The following is a 22,092-nucleotide window of genomic DNA, read 5'->3' on the forward strand; positions in this document are numbered from 1 at the left end:
GACAAATCAAAACAGAGTTTCGAAAGAATGCCTTCGTCTTGTAGAGGATGCCATGAAATCCTTGCATCAGATTCTGGCTGGAGGCCCATCTACCCAAGCGGTGGCTGAATGAACATGTCTCAAGTGCAGCCTGCAGTTTGAATCACATGTGAACAGAGAAGAGGAAATGTGATGATGAAAGGATAGTTGCATTCATGGAATCACTCTGTAAAGCCTTATGTGAGTAGCAGATATGAAAAAGACATGTTTCCATTCAAATCAAAGGAAGGAAATAATGATTCAGGGAAACTCATAGTATAGATCATTTTATTTTAGTTTAATTTTTTTTCTATCATAACCAAAACACATTTATACCCAGTGGTTCTTTTTTTTTTTTTTTTTCATTCTGGCAATTTCCTTATAAGCTTACACTAATATACTTAGGGGTCCTTTTAGCGTGTGCTAAATGCTAACTTGCCCATTATATTCTATGGACGCGTTAGTGTTTAGCGTGCACTAAATCAGTTAGTGCACCTTAGTAAAAGATGGGGATAGTGATTCATATAATATAATAATCACAATCATGCAATCCACTATAATTATCAACCTACTTAGCAGGTGTTTTATATTCGTAATATTTTCCCTTTTTTTCTTTTTCTTTTCACTGCTTTAATATTCTTTAAGGGAAAAGAGCCATTAACCCATACGGGTCACAAAAGGTGATATATTCACCCAACTCACTATTCAGTCATAAGAAGAAAAACCCTTTAGCTGCTTTTTTTTTTTTCTTTTTATTCTAATCCTTCTATTCTTTCCCTTTTTTATTTCATCTTTACTTTTTATTCTTAAAAAATCTTAATATTGTACCTGTATGTATCTTCAGTCAAATAATATTATTAATAATTTTCTGCTAGAGAGATGATAAAAAACTGAATCAGGAACAGTAGTTCGGTCTCTGTTGATCACAATTTAAGGATTGTTCACAATTACAAACACTTCTCTATCTAAATAAGAGATAAAACATTCAACTTATCTTTAGTTGTTTTGATAAAGTGTATTCAGCTCTCAATAAAGTGCATTCAGTCTCAAAATTTGAGGTCTGTTCTTCTGGTCGCTCTCCAGTAACCAACGCAGTCTGCATTTCGTGGGGTTCAATCTTCCCCACTGCGTCAGGGTATTTTTCACAGCAGCCCAATTTCAATTTGGCATTCAGCAACCTGATCTGCTGTCCTGTGAAAAATCAAAATAGCGCCAGCGTGTTATTTAAACGTTAGAAATTCAAAAGTGAATCATGTGTTTTAGACTCATTTGTTAAATTGGATCATCTAAAACAAGATGGTGTTCACAGAAGTTTCACATGTTCTAGACTTTCTCACATTATTGGATCAAGATTCAGTCATTCATCCAGATGTCTTTGAAACTCATTCATATTATAAATTTTATACTCTGATTCTTACATGATTTTAATAAAAATGTTGCCATTCCAAATTATTATTAAGGCTCTGAGGACTCAAGGATTTCAGCCGGAAAATCTATTGCTGCTCTTTTTGTGCTAACTAGCCCACTGGGACAGATAGGATGTTTGGGACCCAGTTCTGCCCTGCACTCTCTTTTCTCATCTTCTGCTTGTTGACTTCTCTGTGGATGCCACTGCTTGCATCGGGCCCTGTGTTGAAGTGATTCTTGGGGACCGCAGCGTCCCTTTCATGCTGGCAGGAATGCATTGTACCTGATGACTGCACTTCCAGCGCTGGAGATTGTTGTGCACCGCTCTTCTGGCAGGCCAGGACCAAGGACAGTTGACGGAGGCTGTGTTGTTGGCTTGCTTCAGTGGGGCCTGCCTAGATGGTGTGTAGTAGGTTGGTGACAGCGTTGGATGACCTTTCGTGGCCTGCCTCTTCTTCCCGGTTTCTTTACCTTCTGCTCTTGGACCCAGATTGCCGCCATTGTTCACCTCTGGCAGGGACAGCCCCACAGCCCACCATCACTTCTCTGTGTCGATCCTTCCTTGCGGATGTGGAGCACCATTGGACCGGATTGATGATTGGACTTAGCACCAGATTGGAATTTATTTTGCTCAATCTCTAATCTCTTAACTTATTTGTATATTTTAATTTTATTCTTTTTATTAATTTTATCTTTTTTTTATTATTTGAATTGTACCTTTCCCCTCACCATTCTTGGAATTTTTTTATATCTTTTCTATTTTAATAATTGTTTACTCAGGTACTTTAGCTAGATTGTGAGCCTTCAGGACAGATAGGAAAGCTCTAAGTACCTGTATTTTATTGTAAACTGCTTAGATCTGTAATATGCCTAAGCGGTATATCAAATGTTAATAAACATAAACATGATAAAGTACCTGAATATAAATCACTTAGGGTATAAGTGGTATAGAAATAATAAAATAAAACATAAATAAACTTGAATATAAATAAATAAATCAACTTGAATATAAACCAGGTTGGGGGGTTTATATTTAAATGCCCTGCCCTGTCAGGCTCTACACTGAAAGAAGTATTTACACTTTGGGGGAGCCTCTGGATAATATCACATTCTGGCTTCTGTCTTTTGTGCCCAACTACTGTTTTTTTCTGCAGTATTGACTGTGCTCTTTCCTGACTCTTGTTCCTTGTTTTGAGTAAAATGTGGCCAACTGAGGCTGTGTTTGTGAGATCTTTTAAGGAGTTTCCTTCAATAAATAATTTGTATTCTGACCCTGTCTACAACTGCAATCTGCTGCTATCTCCAGTTTCTCATATAGACATAAATAGCCACTTAAGAGACATTTTCCATGAATAAAACATGCTTTATGCCTTTAAAATGCTTCATAAAATTTACCCCTATAATGGACAGTCAGTACATCATGGAGCATGCAATTCAATCAAGACAGACAATCACTAAAACAAGTATGAATTCAGACATTTTGTCCAGGTAGGAAAGATAATGTCTGTAGGAACTCGGACACTTCAGAGGGCTGTCTTCTCGTTCCAGACACTTATATCACTCACATCCAGTACCAAAGAAATACATTCAAACCACACCTGTGCACAGAAACAAATCTCTTATCTCTTTTTTTTTTTCTCACCCTTTATTCTGGTAAATTATTTATTCTCATACACACTGATAGCTAGCCTTATCTTCCCCAGTCCTAAAACTAGATCTTGATGATAAGCATGGCAGCATGATAAGCATGGCAGCACAGCATGATGCCATACCCCTGTAAATCAAAATTCAACTTGTTGGGATCACTTAAGTTTCAATAGATTCTCAAATATATTTTCTAAGAAATATTTTTTTAAATTTTTTTTAAAATTATTATATTTTAAGATTATAGTTCCTATCAGCACATTTTAGTCCATAACTGCTCAGTATTCAATCAGCTATATAAATTATTGGACTTATTTTGATTTATTCCTGATGCGTCGGATAACTCTTCTTCGGTCATCCTTTTCCATCATCCTTCTCCACCAATGTGCAGTAAAATTTATCATGATATACTTCAAAGCAATCTCACCAACACAGTCTGTTTCACATATACACAGGGGGTTAGAAATGAATTAATCTCTAAATTACTGACCTAGTTCTACATAAGACAAGCATGTTTTAGGGACTTTTTGGAGGGGCTTCCACTGTTGGATGCTGTATATTTTATTTCTTACATTCCTGTAAACCCTGTAATTTTAACCTGTGGAGTTTGCAGCAGTAGTGAACTGTGTCTGATAGAAAATTGCAAAGTTTTTGCACCTGTTTCTCAGCAGGTAATTTTGCATTCTAAAACAACACAGATAGATTTATAATACAGGCAGTTCCCAAGTTACAGATACCCGACTTAAGTACGACTCATACTTAAGAATGCAGTCATGGCTTCATTTGATTTCAATGAGCAGTATTTCCAGTGGCATAGACTCCTATAAATCTCCTGCAGCAGATTCAGGAATGATGCATGGCCACATTAAGGACAATGTGTGGTTGTGATGCTGTACCTTAGAGGGTACACTGGTAGGGATAGTTTGCTTTTTTGTCAAGTAGGAGCAGAGGTAAGCAGCAAGCACCTTAAAATCTACAAGTTCTGAGTTACATACAAATTCAACTTAAGAACAGGTTTAAAAACATAACTCGTTCTTAACCCAGGGACTGCCTGTAAAGACATAGCCCCGATTCTGTAAAGTTTGCCTAAAGTCAGGTGCCAATATCTTTGCCCAATTGATTAATAGGTTTAATTGGTGCCAATATTGACACTCAGCACCTCACAATGGGCTTTAATTGGACTTAATTGAAAGTTGCTTAACTAGTCCTATAAAAAAAATAGGCATCTACACTAAAAGTGGGCATGGTGCCTCTTTGTGAATTGGGTGCCATTAGGCTCCAATATCAGCACCTAACTTTAGATGAAGAAAACCCTGGCATAAATTGGGGATGCCTAAATGTTAGGATGCTGAGCGCCACCTAATGGGCACCTAAGTTTTATAGAATCCGTGCCGATATTGGCACCTAACTTTAGATGGATTTTATAAAATCGGAGCCAAAATGTGTGAATGGTTGCTTGCTTTGCTCAGTCCCCACCCCAGGAGTGCTCCCTCCATTCACAGCTAAAATTATCTCTGTTATTGAAGAAAGTGCATATTAACAAGAGAGTTGTACAGAGACAGAAATTTTACACATCCCCACTGGAATCTAACCCATATCCATCTGTCCCTGCTAAGATCCATTCCATCCCCATCATTTCCATCTTTATTCTTACTCACAGGAGTCGCTTACTCACTCACAGTCCTCCATTTCCTCCCAACCCCAATAGCCTCCTGCAGTATTTTTGGGTGGTATTCAACTGACGAGTGTTCCAAGCCTCAGTCTGGTGCTCTGGCTGCTTCTCTTGGCGTACCCAAGCCTCTTTCTGGCACTCCAATTGCCTCTCTCATTGCTTTCCAAGCCTCATTCTGTAATACTTCTGCACCAGTGCTAGTAGTTTCACTCAACACTTGCTGTCATTGCCTTTTGCAGTGAATAAATCTGGACTACTACACAGTTCTTATTTTGCTGGTAGAGTGGCTTACACAAGGCCTTATTCCAGAAGGTTTTGTTTTTTAGGCAGTGACAGAGTGGGGGGTCCTTTTTGAATATAGTCCACTGTGTGAACCATTTCATAATTAGGCAAAGAGGAAAACTAGTATTAAAAGTCTATACGTGTCTGAATGCACATATCTTATTTCTATTTCCATTCTTTGCTTATAGTTTGCAGTTTGGCATCTAAAAGATACTGAGAATGACTCAGAGCCACAAGAGCTGGGGCTCTAGACTTGTAAAGAAAACCAAGGCAGTAGCATTATCTAATTACAGTTCAGGGACTTTGTTCTTTTGCATTTTCCACTCTTTTTAAGAGAAGGGCTTGGCTGTTGCCTAAAGGGTTATAAAAGGTTATTTCCTTATATTTAAATTTGAAAGTCTGTGAACTTCTCCAATAGTAAAAGAATATATCACAAGACCAAGAGCCAGTAGCGTACCTAGGGTTATGTGGCACCCGGGGCCCATCATTTTTTGACACCCCCCCATGTAAAAAAATATTTTTTGTAATACCATGAAACGGAATAAATGGTCATAATAGAAAAAGGCAGTGAAATTTTTATTTTATTGAACCTCATATATGTAACCATTATTCCAAACATAACGTAACATAACAAAAATTATATCTGAATTGTCATGACATCAGAAGTACATATGGAGTAGTTGCAGATGATGCTTGGGACAGTTCTGATTGTGTTAGTTCAGTTTTATATGTTTTTTGAATAGAAGGGTTTTTATTTCTTTTTTTGAAGGTTTTGTAATCTGTGGTCGAGGTCAATAGGTTGTAGAGTTGGGGGTCGAGTGTTAGGAGGTTGTCGAACAGTTTTTTTTCTTTTGATGATTTTGGTTGGAGGGTGTGTGAATGGTACATGAGTTCTCCTATGTCTGGTTGAGGTGGACTGAATTATTTAGCTGAAGAAATTAGTTACTCCACAACCCCCCCCCCCCATTTCACACACATTAATTCTCTTCCATTTTTGTTCCCATTATAAAAAATACTGATAAGTTCCCAGAAAAAAAATACATTAAAATAAGAAGTGAAAACAAAGGCCCCTACAGATGAGAACATAACATAAGAATAGCCTAACTGGTTCAGACCAATGGTCCATCATGCCCAGTAGCCCATTCTCATGGTAACCAATCCAGGTCGCTAGTACCTAGTCAAAACCCAAAGAGTAGCAACGTTCCATGCTAACGATTCAGGGCAAGCAGACACTTCATTCATGTCTTAATAACAGACTATGGACTTTTCCTCCAGGAATTTGTCCAAACCTTTCTTAAAACCAGCAACGCGATCTGCTTTTACCATAACTTCTGGCCACTTCATTTTTAAGCTTAGATCTTTCCTTCCAAACAGAGACCTTGCTAGATGTCAAATACAGAAAGAACAAGGTAATTTCACAAGGACTTAGCTGTGCAGGAAATGTGAATCTCCTCATACACCCACCATATAGTGCAAAAATGTGCAAAGGTCTGGTTTTTTTCTTTCAATCACTACATAGCCTAATGCCACACAAGCAGCACTATTACAAACATATTCTGAAGGTCAATGCTAAGCTTAACAAAGTTTCCTTCCTTGGACCACAAGGAGATACTGACAAACCACTAGAAGAGATCCCAAAACAACTACCCAGGCACAACACCCAAAGACCCACTCGGTGTGTGAACCAGTTGAATGGAGTGGACTAACTGGGGGGTGGAAATGGGCCCGGAGTTTGCTCAGCAGAATTACCCAGACCACCTCTTCCTCTCAACACATTGACACGCTGCCACCACCACCACCATTAGGAACACCACCGGGTAGGCCAGCAATGCTTATAAACTTTATAAAACACATTATTATGTTTTCTTATAAAGCACATATTTTAACTGAACTCTCTGACATCCTCAGCCTTGCCATTCCCAAAAATAAAAGGAAGAAAAGTTCCCGTTTCCTGCTGTCTCATGTCCCCGACCTATACAATATTTTTCTTCTGCAGACCCTTCAAAAGTCTGACCAAATCCTCGTTTCACTTGCATTATAAAGTACTGAGGATACCATCTCTCCCCAATCCCAGGTCCTAAAGTCTAAGGCAGTAGTGCAAACTAGTGCTGCCCGATTCAGGAAAAAAAATTTCGATTCGATTCAGCCTACTGAATTGGTTTTTCGATTCAATTTTCCTGCCCAATTGGGTGTTTTTTTTCAAACATCCTGGTAGGTTTATTTTATAGCTTTTTCACCCCCCCTTCGGCTTCTCCTAACCACACTAGCGCTGTGGTGTAAATAAAATAAAGAAATAAAAAGGACTTTTCCTCTTTCTGTTAAATCCTAGCTCACGTTTGCGGTCTAACACCAGCTTTGGCAGGATACACATTTCAAATCTGACATATTGTAATCACAAAACAGAAAATAAAATTAGTTTTTCTACCTTTTGTTGTCTGGTTATTTTTCAAATCTTGTTGGTCCAAGGCTCTGATTGTCTTCTGATAACTTGCTTGCCAGGGTCTCTTTCTTCCTTCTTTCTGCATGCTAACCATCCATCTGCCATCTCTGTCCTCCCCGTTTCCCTTCCCTGTCCTCCCCTCTGGCATCTTTCCTTTTTTCATCTCCCTCCACAGATCCATCTTTTCTTAATACCCTTTCTTTTTTTTTTTTTTTTTTTTGTGTAGAAAAAGCAAAGGTGTTAACTTTTATTTGCTAATTTCATCTTCCGAGGTTCTCAGGTGCGCCTCTGCAAGATCAGAGAGACTGCTCCTGCCTCTCTCTACGTCTGTTGGCTTTCTGATGTCACACCGGTGCAGGACAGTTTGACGAGGCAAGTGTGACATCACCAGCGACTTCATTCGCCCCAGTCAAATAGGATTTTTTTTTTTTTTAACAGCCTTTCATCCAGCATCTTTCCCTCCTTCCCCACCACCCCAGGGTCCACCATCTCTCCCTTTCTTTTCCCAACTACCCTCCTATCCAGTATCTCTATCCCCCCTCTACATCATCCCTTGTGTCCAACTTCTCTCCCTTTCTGTTCCTACCCTCCCTAAAAACCATGGTCCATCATCTCTCTCCCTCTCCTCTATTTTCAGACCCATTATTTCTTCCCACCCAAAGTCCGGCATATGTGCATCTCTTTGAGCCCCCCCTTCCCTCTGTGTACTTCCATACCAGGGCCCCCCCTCCCTGAAGGCCTGTCCCCCCCCCTTAAAGGTCTACATCCCGCCCTTGAAGGCCTGCCTGCCTGGCCCCCTTGAAGGCCTGTCCCCCCCTTGAAAGCCTGCCTGCCTGATCCCCTTGAAGGCCTATCCCTTTCCTTGAAGGCCTGTCCCCCCCTTGAAGGCCTGCCTGCCTGCCTGTCCCCCTGGCCTACCTGCCTGCCTGTCCCCCCTTTGAAGGCCTGCCTGTCTGTCCCCCTTGAAGGCCTATCCCCCCTTGAAGGCTTGTCCTTCCCTTGAAAGCCTGCCTGCCTGTCCCCCACCTTGAAGGCCTGCCTGCCTGCCTTCCCCACCCTGAAGGCCTGATGCCCCGACAAGGACCGCTCGCCCCCCTGGCCTCCCCGCACCACCTACGGTAGAGAAGCAGCCCGCAGCAGGATCGTGATGCCAGCGATCCCTGCGCTGCTTCGGCGCTGCTTCCTCCACCGCGGTCCCGCCCCTCCTCTGACGTCAGAGGAAGCAGGGCAGGGATTGCTGGCATCGCGATCCAGCTGCAGGCTGCTTCTCCACCGCAAACGGTGCGTGGGGGCTGGGGGAAAATCCGGATGTCGGAGATGGGGGGGGGAACTGGACGCCAAGGCCGTGAGCACCCTCTCAGGGCTTGCACCCGGGGCAGATCGCCCCCCCCCCCCCTCCTTGGTACGCCACTGCCAAGCGCATTTCTTACCAGCTGGTGTGAGGGATGTTAGGTTTTTGTATGGTACATGGACAATTTTTTTCTCTTATTTTATATCCTGGATCATTGATTCTCAACCCTTTCCTGAAAACAACACCTAGCCAGTCAGATTTTTAGGATTGCTAGAGTAAATACGCATGAGTTAGATTTGAATTCACTCGGGATCTATTGCATGCAGATCCATCTCAAGCATATCTATTGAAGTAATCCTAAAACCTGACAGGCTTGTTATTGTTCCAGGAGAGGGTGGAGGAGCACTGCTCTAGATTCCTAGCCTTCCCTTCCCCTCAGCATACTTTGGGTGTGAGTTATAAGGGTTTTTTGGAATGCCTTCCTGAGGGAAGTGGTGGAGAGGAAAATGGTGATGGAATTGAAAAAAGTGTGGGATAAACATAGAGGATCTCTAATTAGAAAATGAAGAATATAAATTAAAGAGCTAAGGCCAGTACTGGACAGACTTGCACGGTCTATGTCCCATACGTGATGATTTGGTGTAGGACTGGGCTGGGGAGGGCATCAATGGGAACTCCACTAACTTGGAACATGAGGATCTTACTAGCTAGACTTTATGTAGATATTCTGCAAACAGAATGGTTGGATAGGCTGGAGTGAGCTTGGACGGCAACTTCAGCATTTGGAACCTAGGACAATACCAGGTGGACTTTACAGTCTATGACCCAGAAATATCAAAGAAGAGACAAGTGAAATTAATCAAGTATTTAATTGGCATAACTAATGGGCAGACTGGATGGAGTGTTCAGATCTTTATTTGCTGTCATTTACTATGTTAATGTTTCTTTATCTATTCATTATGGGAATAAAGCTCAGTAAATCTACTACTACTGCTTATTTATATAGTGCTAGTAGACAAACGCAGCACTGTACATCAAAACATAGAAGAGAGAGTCCCTGCTCAAGAGTTTTCAGTCTAGTCAAGATAGACAAACTAGACAAGAAGGTGCATCTAGACACAGTGCTCAGTTGGGGGAATTACAGAGGAAATGATAAGACAGATATTGGTGCTTAGTAGGTAGGTGGAGTTTGGAATTAAAAGCAGCTTCAAAGAAGTGGGCTTTGAGTCTGGATTTAAATACTGCCAGAGATGGAGCTTGATGTACCAAGTCAAGCAGTTTGTTCTGGGCATACGGTGCAGCAAAATAGAAAGGACAGAGTCTGGAGTTGGCCGTAGAGGAGAAGGGTACAGATGAGAGAGACTTAAACCCAATGAGCGGAATGTCTCAGGGACAAGTTGCGTCAGAGATTACCTTTATGGCAACCACATACGACTTCAATGCACCGGCTGCTCGTAGGAAGGAAATTTAGAAATCGCCCACCATGAAGGGAAGGGAGGGAGAAAGGGAGGAAAGGTGAGGTGGGGAGGAACAGACGCTGAAGGGAAGGGAGCGAGGAAGGAAAGGTGGGGTGGGGAGGAACAGACGCTGAAGGGAACTGGGGAAGGGAGAGAGGGAGGGAAAGTGGGGTGGAGAGGAACAGACACTGAAGGGAGCTGGGGGTGGGTGGGGAGGAACAGATGCTGAAGGGAACTGGGGAAGAGAGAGGGAGGGCAAGAAAGTGAGGTGGCGAGGAACAGACATTAGAGGGAACTGGGGAAGGTGGGGTGGGGAAGAACAGATGCTGAAGGGAACTGGGGAAGGGAGAGAGGGAGGGAAGGTGGGGTGGAGAGGAACAGATGCTGAAGGGAACTGGGGAAGGTGGGGTGGGGATGAACAGATGCTGAAGGGAACTGGGGAAGATGGGGTGTGGAGGGACAGACGGGAACTAGGGAAGGGGGAGAGGGAGGGAAGGTGGGTTGGAGAGGAACAGACGCTGAAGGGAACTGGGAAAAGTGGGATGGGGAAGAACAGAGGTCATCATAGGGAGCTCAACCCGATAGAGCCAGTGGAACAGTGAGTATAACAGGATTCTCGATTAGGATCCTGTTAGCATGAGAATTATTTGATGCTCTTGGGCCACGTGCTGAATTGCTGGATGGACATGACACAGGCAGGCTTGGGTGAACAGGAGCTGAGTCGCAGATCTCATCGGGAACATCTCTGAGAGCCATTGGACTGGCTTGGACCGTAACTTGGCTGGGTTTATGGGGTTAAGAATAAGGCCAGCCAGTAGAAGACTCAGCCCTGGGCCATGAGACCTGTTTGCTTTGCTGTGGGAGGGAGTTCACCTAGGGGGAGTGCTGGCTATTGTTTGATTGAGCATCTTTTTAGGTTGTTTCTTACAAAGGGTGGGCTTTGAATGTGATTATGGGATCGGTGCTAGGTTATGACCAGACCTGTATGCATGTTGGAGTAGTTATGAGTGTGATGTGTGTTTGGTGGGATCTGGAGGAGGAAGGAGAATGAGAAGTCATATGGGGAGGCTGTTGCATGATTTGACAGAAGGATTGTTTTTGCATGGGCTTGGTCTTCCGGGATGGCCCTGCCACTGAGCTTCACAGCCTATGCATCATTTCCATGTTTTTGTTATTTTGCACACCTTGAGTGAAAGCTAGCAGCTTAATAGGCAACTGCAGCTCCAATTACCCATGCTCAAGCCCCGGGTGTTAGGGGACAGCGGTGGTTTGGGTGATAGGATGTAGCCTTTATAAATGGAGCATGGGGAGGGGGCGGATAGGTCTCTTCATAGGATTTGAGAAAGGTAGGCACTGGGGGTGACCCATTGTCTAGATGAGAACTGGTGGGCTGGAGAGAAAATGGGAAGGGGGAGATTGGACAAGGGAGAGCTATAGAAAGAGTTTCTGGTTGGGGAGTGTGTTGCAGGGATGTTGGTTTTTTTTTTTTTTTTTTTCTTTTTTTGCAGGAACGGAGACGGCTGTCCAGTGGGGTCTTTCTCCTGTGGACTGGCGCTGGAATCTTACAGATGTCAGGGTGGTGGAGTTTCTGCTCCTGAGGGGCCAGAGGCCGGGATGGTCTCCTGGGGAGAGGAATAGGATACCTCTTTGTTGGTTGGTACAAATTATCACGACCATATAATGGTCCGCATAGTTACTTGGAATGTGGGTGGAATGAACTTCCCAGTGAAACGTTCAAAATTTTTGCAGAACCTGAAGAGAATTAAAGCAGATGTGGTTTTGCTCCTGGAGATGCACCTTAAGGACATCGAACATGCCAAATTGAAAACAAGGTGGGTGGAAACATGTAGCGGTCTCAGCTCAGGGGAAGCAATGTGGGACAGCTATACTCTCGCAAGGGGGGTGGCCACTCAAATTCAGATTAGGGCGTTTGATTCGGGAGGCTGCTTTGTTTTTTTGCACAGCAACTATAGTGGGGAAATCTGTGTTATTGGGGAACATATATGCACCGAATTAGCATGATAAAGGTTTTTATGATCAACTGCAAAAGATCTTACTATCTGTGAATCAGATTCCTCATATTTTGGAGGGGATTTCTTATGCTGGAACCAGTTGTTCTTCGGTGGCTAGTGGACTTTCCTAACTATGTAACGTCCTGGATCTTATTGATGTGTGGAGAGTTCTGCCCCGCAGGAACACGTTACACCCATATGTCTCAGGCGCATGGTTTGCAGTCCTGTATAGATTACCTTCTTGTATCACGGAGCTTGTTTATTACAATACAAAATGCAATTTCCGACCATGCTTGGGTGTGGTTAGACTGGGTGGAATTTAATATACGAGACAGAGCCTATCGGTCAAACCCTTTATGGTTAAACAAGGCCCTGGGTTTTTCTGAGTTTTTGATCACTAGGTGGACAGAGTATGCTACTCATAATCGGGGTCATGTTGGTGACCCTGTCCTTTACTGGAAAACAGCTATAGCAGTACTGAGAGGAGAGATGATGGGCTATGCAGCTCATGTTCATTGGGCGAGAGACAGGAAGATTTTAACGTTGATGCATCAAGTAAGGATAGCATGGCAAAGGTTTGGTCATCAACCGGCTAAGGCAAATAAGCAATCCTTGCTTTCTTTGCAAGCCACATTGATCGAATGGTTACATCAATGCACGGTGAAATCCATGGCCTACTATAAGAGTGGTAGGCTGCTGGCCAGATTGATTTCCCAGGGGGCAAGGGGGGGAAAATAAAATCCTAACTTTAAAATCAGGAGGGAAGGATCCCATAAGGGAGACCAAAGGATATGCGAGGCCTTTCCAGATTCTTATGAAGTCTTATATGCTCCCCCACCTAACACAGGCCTCTCTGGAGGCTTATATCTAGGCAGTTTGATTCTAGTTACTAAAGGGAAGCTCTTAATGTTCCGGTTTTGGAAGAGGAGGTAGAATTAGCCATCATGCAGAACCCTTATCTAAAGGCCTCTGGCTTGGATGGTTACTGGGCTGAATTTTATAAACTCATGAAAGATCATATAGTCCCTTCGCTGACAAAGATTTTGTCATGATCAATGCAGAGGCTATGCCCAAATACTTAAATGTTACCCAAATAATAGTATTACCCAAGCCGGGAAAGATCTACTCAAACTAGTTCCTAAAGACCTATCTTACTGCTTAATTTTGAAGTTAAATTATTGGTGAAGGTCTTGACTAATGTCTGGCAAAGGTATTGCCTCGGCTCTTGCATGAAGTATAGATGGGCTTTGTCAGAGGAAGATCCATAGCTAAGAATCGGCGCAAGATTCTGACTGGGGATCCCGTCTGTGTTGATAAGCTTTGATGCAGAAAAAGCATTCGATCGTGTTCGTTGGGATTACAATACCTTTCAACATTATGGATTCGAGGGGTGCTTTGTGTCTGCAATAAAGGTGCTTTACGCCTTTCCCAGAGTAGTTCTTTATGTGAATGATGTTTGCTCACCATTTGAGATTTTTTGAGGCACATGTCAGGGCTGCCCTTTGCCACCACTGCTTTTTGTTTTGTCTCTTGATCCCTTAATTCAGGATCTTTATGCAAACCCACATATCCACGGAGTACAGATTGGTTCTCACTGCTTCAAGCTCGCTGCATTTGTGGATGACATTTTGATACACATTACGAGGCCCTGTCAATATTGGCCTGCTTTGATGGAAAATATTTCTGAATACAACGACTTTGCAGGTCTTGATTTAAATCTAACTAAATCAGAAGCGCTAGCATCATCGGAGGAGTTAAAGGGTCATTTGGGGCCTACTTTTTCACTCTGATGGGTGACTAATTCATTTAGATATCTTGGCATCAACTTACCACTGTCCCCTAGGAACTTATACTCAGCCAATGTGGAGGTGCTTTTGCAACAAACCAGGGAGCAATTGCAAGCTTGGAAGGATCTCCCTCTCTTGTTAATTGGACGCATAGCCTTGATCAAGATGGTGATCTTTCCTAAGTGGTTATATGTGCCTCAGACATTGCCTTTAAGGTTACTGAAATGAGATCTGTGAAGTTTGGAACAGATGTTGACGTGCTTTTGCTGCAGTCATAAAAAGTCAAAGCTGAAGTTTGTGTACCTGGTGGGCTCCTGGACGCAGGGGGGTTGGGGATTTCAACAATATACCTCTTCCAAATCACATTATTTACTAAATAGTAAAAAAGATCTGTTTAATTATAGACTGCTTATTTGAACAGGGAAAAGCCTCAGATCCGCGCACGCCACCAGAGCGAATCTTGTGGCAATGCTAAATAGGAACGTTACTTCATAGGCTCAAAAACCCCTCAGAATGTTATTCTTAAATTGTTGGCAAAATAAATGCAGTGAAAATTCTTAACTGAACATTTATTCAAAGAACAAGTAAACTTATCTGGTTATGTTGTGCTACCGGATACACGCTGCTGTGGTCTGTCTGTGATTTCAATCTCCCTAACTGACGAGGCATGCCACCGTTTCGCTCTACGGCTGCGTCAGGGCAGGAAGTCAATCCGACGTGAGCAGCAGATGTAAGGTGCTGCTCACGCCAGCAAACACTTCAAGAGGTACACGGAAGGGGGCGGCAAGAATGAGAGGTGCTAGTGCCCGAGGCAATCCACCCCCCCTTTACTACGCCACTGGTTATCATTACTTCAAGAGGTGCAGCTAACGGCACACAAATAATGCAGAATACCATTAATATATGATAGAGAAATTTGGTTTCTATTAACTGTATGATAGCTCTCCGAAAAGTGATAAGAACAGAACAAACGCACATATTTATCACAATCCTGCCCTAGATTCATCAAAACTATGCTCTCGTCAGTTATCACAAGGGTTTTGCACTTAACGCATCCTAACTTTTACTCTGTTGCATATAGGGATTTACAGTTCTGATTCCCCAATTAAATTCCCTAAGAAAAGCAAGACTAGAAGCCCCTGTGTACAATGCTAAACCCAGCACTGGGTGAATTTGAAGTTGGTAATCCTAAAAAAAGACAAAGAAAACTGCAGGTCAAGCTTTATAGGTTTGTAGGAATTTCTGTGTTTTGTTAAGAACCTTAGGAGCAACAAGATAAAATTCAGGAGTCCATTGCAAGGCACAATTAATATTTGTGAACTTTTTATTCAAAGGCCTTTTTTGGTTTGCTCTGCTCTTGAGTGCCCCCTAGTGGAATTCTGACTAGTAATGTTTGTAACCCATTGCTGAATTTAAGGAGATGCTGAGGTTGCTGGATGAAAGCTTTTGCTGGGGCCTGTGTGTACTGAGTCTGTTATGAGACACATTTATCAGTGTTAAATAGAAATAACTTTTCAGTATTTTCAGTAGGGGGGAAAAGTCCAGTGCAAAACTGGATCACACAGTATCCTTTCTTTTGTAGAGTATTTTGCAACATTTTCAGAGTTATTTATTTGGTTTTATATCCCATTCTCCCAGGAGAGCTCAGAACGGATTACAGGTTTACATACATAACAAAGCATAGTAAAGCATAACATGACAAATGTGGCAAGGTGACAGCATGACAAGCATTGCACAACAAAACATAGGATGCCAGCTTAGCAGTTGGATTATGATGAGATCTCTTTGGACCTGGGATTCTCAACTCAGTCCTTTGGACAGATCTAGCCAGTCAGGTTTTCAGGATACCACAATGAATATGCATGAGATCTGTATACAGTAGAGTCAGTGCATGTAAACTTATCTTATGCATATTCATCGTGGGTGTGCTGTGTATGTCTTTTGTACTGTATATACTCAAATATAAACCAAGGTAACCATTTTTCCTCCCAAAAAGGAGGGAAAAAGGTTGACTCAAATATAAACCGATGGTTTATATTCATATACCGGCACTGTGGCAGAAACGACCCCTCCTCCCCTCTCTTCCTGTCTGACAGACCTGCAGCCAAATAGCCAGCCAATCCATCCCCCTTCCTGGACCCACCGCGGGCCTCCAGTACTGTCCTAGTGGTCCAGTGGTCCAGCCAGTAATACAATGTCTGCTGTAAGATCCCGTGGCAACCTTCGTGAGACTCGCAGTCTTGTGAAGATTGCTGTGGGATCTCGCAGCAGCCATTGTTTTACTACGTAGACCAGGGGTAGGGAACTCCGGTCCTCGAGAGCCGTATTCCAGTCGGGTTTTCAGGATTTCCCCAACGAATATGCATGAGATCTATTTGCATGCACTGCTTTCAATGCATATTCATTGGGGAAATCCTGAAAACCTGACTGGAATATGGCTCTCGAGGACCGGAGTTCCCTACCCCTGACGTAGACTGATGGGCAGGACTGTAAAGGGATTGCTCCTGCCCTGCCTCACCGCTGGACTACCGGGGACCTAAGGTAAGCCTGCAGAGAGGACCAGAAAGGGGAGGGGTGGGCTAGTTAACTAGTTGCACAAAGTCATTGTGAGGGAGGGATTGACGGCAGCTCTGGCTGCCTAAACCCCTGGGCTATTTTATAAGAGCCCACTTAAGTACCCCGCTACGTGGGGTTAGCGTTAGCGTCTAGCGTGTGTGGAAATTTAGCGTGCTCTAAAACCGCTAGCGCAGCTTAGTAAAAGGAGCCCAAAATGCTTTTATATACTATTGTGTCCAATTACAAAATTATCCCTACTGAAAGTGATTTTCAGTAACAAATTTTCCTGCAAAATACCTGTAGACCTTGTAGCCAACTTTTAAAGGCAAAACTATCTGGGTGGTTTCCAATTGAAAATTGCTTAAAATTATATGGGTACTTTTGTAACTTGTTCTCTACAGGCAAACAAACCGAGGTGAAACTGCTGTACCTGAATATAATTCACCATGATCTACTACTGAAAAGGTGTGCACTAAATCCAAATCATCTACATAGCAACATAGTAGATGACGGCAGATATAGACCCGAATGGGCCATCCAGTCTGCCCAACCTGATTCAATTTAAATTTTTTTTTATTTTTTCTTCTTAGCTATTTCTGGGCAAGAATCCAAAGCTCTACCCGGTACTGTGCTTGGGTTCCAAGTGCCGAAATCTCCGTCAAAACCTACTCCAGCCCATCTATACCCTCCCAGCCATTGAAGCCCTCCCCAGCACATCCTCCCTCAAACGGCCATATACAGACACAGACTGTCTGCCCAGTACTGGCCTTAGTTCAATATTTAATATTATTTTCTGATTCTAGATCCTCTGTGTTCATCCCACGCTTCTTTGAACTCCGTCACCGTTTTCCTCTCCACCACCTCTCTCGGGAGCGCATTCCAGGCATCCACCACCCTCTCCGTAAAGTAGAATTTCCTAAAATTGCTCTTGAATCTACCAACCCTCAACCTCAAATTATGTCCTCTGGTTTTACCATTTTCCTTTCGCTGGAAAATATTTTGTTCTACGTTAATATCCTTCAAGTATTTGAACGTCTGAATCATATCTCTCCTGTCCCTCCTTTCCTCTAGGGTATAGATCAGACTTGTCCAGCCTAACTACAAGGAGGATGTACACATGGGTAGAACAAAGGCAGGTCATAGGCGTGTCTCCCAGGTGCCATAGTAGATTATAGAATGATATAAATTATGCACATCACTTAGCGCACTTACATGTGCCAACTTAAGCCTGACGTTGGCATGACAAAAGAGGATGTAAATTTATTCTAGTGTTCTATAATGGAATCTTGGCGTTAAGCATATGGCATTAGGATGCTTAGACTGACGCACCAATTTATAGAATTGTCCCAAATATGTATTTTCAGCAGCTTTATCTGTTTAAGCCAGTGTCCTGCAAACTTTTAAAATCCGCAGCACACTAAACTCATGGCCACTGATGAAGGGCATCTGGAAGTGTGTGGAAGTCAGCGCAGTGACATCACGTGCATGTGTGACATCATCATATCGACATCCACGCATGCGTGAAATCCCTCCAGATGGGGCCCTGAGCCTGCAATTATTATGCCGGTGGGGGGGTGCTGAAGGAGGAGAGGCACCAGCTGACTGCCTACAGGATGTGCCTCACACCGTGAGAGGCACATCCTGTAAGCAGTCAGCCAGCGCCGGTTCCTCTCCTCCTCGCCGGCGTCTCGTGGCACACCCGGATTCTCACTGCGGCACACAGTTTGCAATACAATGGTTTAAGCAGTGCTGCTGAATATATAAGTTATGATCCACACAGACCGGGGATTTTGAATTACAGTCCACTCAAGGGGGCAATACTTTCAAAATAGAACAAAACACAAAAGACCCCCCCTCTCATCAATACTGGGCAAGTTTCTCAAATAATATCATCATGTAACATTTAAAGGCTTTTAAATATTTAAATGTGCTCATAAGCTCTTCAGCAAGGCGCCACAACAGCGGTACAATGTCGCTGGAAAGATGCTTGAATTTTTATCATAACACATTGCATGGAGCAAGGAATCTTGCTTCTACTGGAGTGGCAAATGTTACGGCTCTACTAAAGCTGTTTAACAGTAGACCACTTATCTGAAAAGGTTAGTTACATGATGATATTATTTGAGAAACTTGCCCAGTATTGATGAGGGGTTCTTTTGTGTTTTGGAATCTATAAGTTAGGCAGTCTAGCAGGTGCATATCACCACAAAATGGATAATTACCAGTTCTACTTCTGCTCTTTCCCAAAGCTGGCCCTTTATTTTAAAGATAAAGGGGCTCATATGCTGGAGCACTCGCTGCTTTCTATTTAGGAGGTGCTAAGTGCTCCTGCATTAACTTCGCATTAGCCAGTTAGCACACTTATGTGAACATGCTAGTTAGATAATGCATCTATGCCCATTCTCTACCCGTTCAGCCTGCAAATGTATGGCCGATTATTGCCTTAGAAAGTCAATGTGCCCTTTCTAAATATATTTCTAAGGTGCTCTTCAAATACCTTGTCCCACTTTAATGAGTACTTTAAATCACAGTTCTTCAACCGCCGGTCCGCAGGAAATTTTTGCCGGTCCGCGCAGGACCGGCAAGATTGACTCATTTCAACTTCCTGCCGGTCCGCGCAGGACCGGCAAGATCAGCATCGGAAGCATGCGCTGGGCCGGAGAGATCTTGGGGAGCCTCCGACAGTGGCTTTCTCCCCTCTCTGCAGCTCTCCTTTACTTCCCAGCGCAGCGATTCACGAAGGCAGCCTCGGGGCTTTTGCTGAGTCGCGGCTGCCTCTGATGATGCAACTTCCTCTTTCCTCAGAGGCGGCGCGACCCAACAAAGGACCCGAGGCTGCCTTCGTGAATCGCTGCGCTGGGAAGTAAGAAGAGCTGCTGGGAGGGGAGAAAACCACTATCAGAGTCTGGGAAGTTACTGGGCAGGGGAAAAAAGGGACAGCTGCTACTGGAAAGGGAGAAGGAGAGATGCTTCTGGGAGGGGAGGAGGGAAAGGAATCTGGGAAGCTGCTGGGCAAGGAAAAAAAAAGGGACAGCTGCTACTGGAGAGGGAGAAGGAGAGATGCTTCTGGGAGGGGAGGAGGGAAAGGAATCTGGGAAGTAGCTGGGCAAGGAAAAAAAGGGACAGCTACTACTGGAGAGGGAGAAGAAGAAGGAGAGATGCTTCTGGGAGGGGAGGAGGGAAAGGAATCTGGGAAGCTGCTGGGCAAGGAAAAAAAAGGGACAGCTGCTACTGGAGAGGGAGACGGAGAGATGCTGCTGGGAGGGGAGGAAGGGAAGAGAGTTACTGCTGGACAGGAGGAGGAGGGAAGGGAGAATGAAAAAAGGAAGGAAACAGCTGGCAGAGAGATTAGAGGAGGGGAAGGGGAGACACAGGCATGAGAAAGTAGAGAGATTGATGATAGGAAGGGGTCAGCAGAAAAATAAGCAGAGGGACAACGATGATAGATCTGGTGTAGGAGAGATAAAAATGAAGAGAGCAGTGAAGCTGGAATGAATCATGTAAAAAGGAGAGAGGGGCACAAGCTGGATGGAAAGGGGAGAGGGACATAGAAAGAAGACAGATACCATATGGAAGGGGGAGAGGACAGACAGTGGATGGAAGGGGCAGATGCTGGATTGAAGAGACAGAGAGGGCATACGCTGGAAGGAAGAGAGTGAAAAAAAGATTGGAAGCAGAAACCAGAGACGACAAAAGGTAGAAAAAAATAATTTTATTTCTATTTTGTGATTAGAATATATCAGATTTGAAATATATATCCTGCTACAGCTGGTGTTAGACATAACTGGGGACTGCAAAACCCAGGCAGTGCTTCTTTAGCTTCCAGCTGGCTTAGGGCGCTCTCTGACCAGGGGGCAGTTGCCCTAGTTGCACTCCCCTAAAACTATTCCTGTCATGTGTTACTTCAGTATTCTGTTAGCATGATATTTCTGTGTAGCATTCTGTAATAATTTGGCTTGTTCAGTTTTCTTGATAGTAGAGGGGATATATGTGAAGGGGAGGGGAGACAGGGGTTTTGTTGATCCTTGCTCTGAATTATTTGTATTTATAAAATGACAATTCTACAGAATATTGTTTCTTTTTATACTTTAATAAAATACATTCAATATAAAATCATAACTGAGGCTTGTGTGGATGGGATCAGATGATTTGTGAGGACCGAGCTCGTGGAGATGGGGCGGAAACGGGGTTTTTAAATTTTAGTCCCAGTGGTTTGCTGGTCCACAAAATAATTCTTTTTTTTCTGCCGGTCCACGGGTGTAAAAAGGTTGAAGAACACTGCTTTAAATGGTTCTCTAAACATCTCAACAGACCTCAGAACCACCACTCCTCCGTCCCACAAAAGTGTCCCAACGGGGAGATTCAAGTGGTGAACTCCTCACCGGTCTGTTCAATTTAAATAATGTGCAATTCTTATTATATTTTTTTTAAAAAGATTTTTAGTATTCACTTATCTCAGTAATGGTGAACTTTCAGTTCTCTATATAGGCTAGCGGTGAGACCCGACATGTTTCACGAGAGTTTCATCAGGGGTCTGCCCACCACCACAGCTATCCACCTCTATCTTTCTGTGTTTGTAAGATCACACAGAAGGATAGAGGTGGATAACTGTGGTGGTGGGCAGACCCCTGATGAAACTCTCGTGAAACATGTCTCACCGCTAGCCTATATAGAGAACTGAAAGTTCACCATTACTGAGATAAGTGAATACTAAAAATCTTTTAAAAAAAATATAATAAGAATTGCACATTATTTAAATTGAACAGACCGGTGAGGAGTTCACCACTTGAATCTCCCCGTTGGGACACTTTTGTGGGACGGAGGAGTGGTGGTTCTGAGGTCTGTTGAGATGTTTAGAGAACCATTTAAAGTACTCATTAAAGTGGGACAAGGTATTTGAAGAGCACCTTAGAAATATATTTAGAAAGGGCACATTCTCTACCCATGGCATGCCCCTCCCAAAAAATATTTAGAAAAAAATAAATAGTGCACGAGTTGTGCTGACAGGCAAAGTATTGTTTTGCAGTAAGCTTTTTTCCCATTTTATGTGCATTTTAGCACAACATGGTTTATAAAAAGGGCCCCTTAATGGGTTAAACAGCTAGATTTTATCCGCATAAGGGCTTAAAATATAAGGATAAGTGAGTTATGTGTTTCTTACCTGTCGGCAAACACATAATTTGCTTAGAATATCAGCCCCATAACTAACAGTCTTCGAGAATAAGAGCTATTTATTTGTGTCTCAAGCCTGGTAAAGTCAGAGTCATTCCTTCTCATTGTGAAAGAAATGGTTGAACAGCTGCACAGAGAAATGAAAGTTGCAATGTTTTTGGTTTACCCACAGGAAGCCGTAGAATTGTGGATGTGATGGATGTCAATACACAGAAGGGCATAGAAATGAGCCTGTCTCAGTTTGTGAGATACTATGAGACTCCAGAAACTGAAAGAGAAAAGTTGTATAATGTTATCAGTCTCGAGTTCAGTCATACCAAACTGGAACATGTAATCAAGCGTCCAACTGTGGTA

At 43.2% G+C, this 22,092-nt stretch overlaps 1 protein-coding gene and 1 long non-coding RNA gene across 8 annotated transcripts in view; one reads left to right on the forward strand and one right to left on the reverse strand.

Moving 5' to 3' along the window:
- KDM2B (lysine demethylase 2B) overlaps positions 1 to 22,092 on the forward strand; it is a 336,356-nt gene that overhangs the window by 62,682 nt on the left and 251,582 nt on the right. For all 7 annotated transcript variants that reach the window (XM_033955541.1, XM_033955539.1, XM_033955538.1 and 4 more), the window contains one exon: positions 21,911 to 22,089. In XM_033955541.1, coding sequence (XP_033811432.1) covers positions 21,911 to 22,089 — 179 coding nt within the window. The remainder of the gene's footprint in view (positions 1 to 21,910; positions 22,090 to 22,092) is intronic.
- On the reverse strand, positions 745 to 21,917 carry LOC117365294. The gene is made up of 2 exons (XR_004540396.1): positions 21,728 to 21,917; positions 745 to 1,209 (listed from the first exon to the last, which is right to left on the reverse strand). It is a non-coding gene; the product is annotated as an uncharacterized LOC117365294 (long non-coding RNA).

This window comes from Geotrypetes seraphini, chromosome 8 (genome assembly GCF_902459505.1).
Source record: "Geotrypetes seraphini chromosome 8, aGeoSer1.1, whole genome shotgun sequence".
Classification (NCBI taxonomy): domain Eukaryota; kingdom Metazoa; phylum Chordata; class Amphibia; order Gymnophiona; family Dermophiidae; genus Geotrypetes; species Geotrypetes seraphini.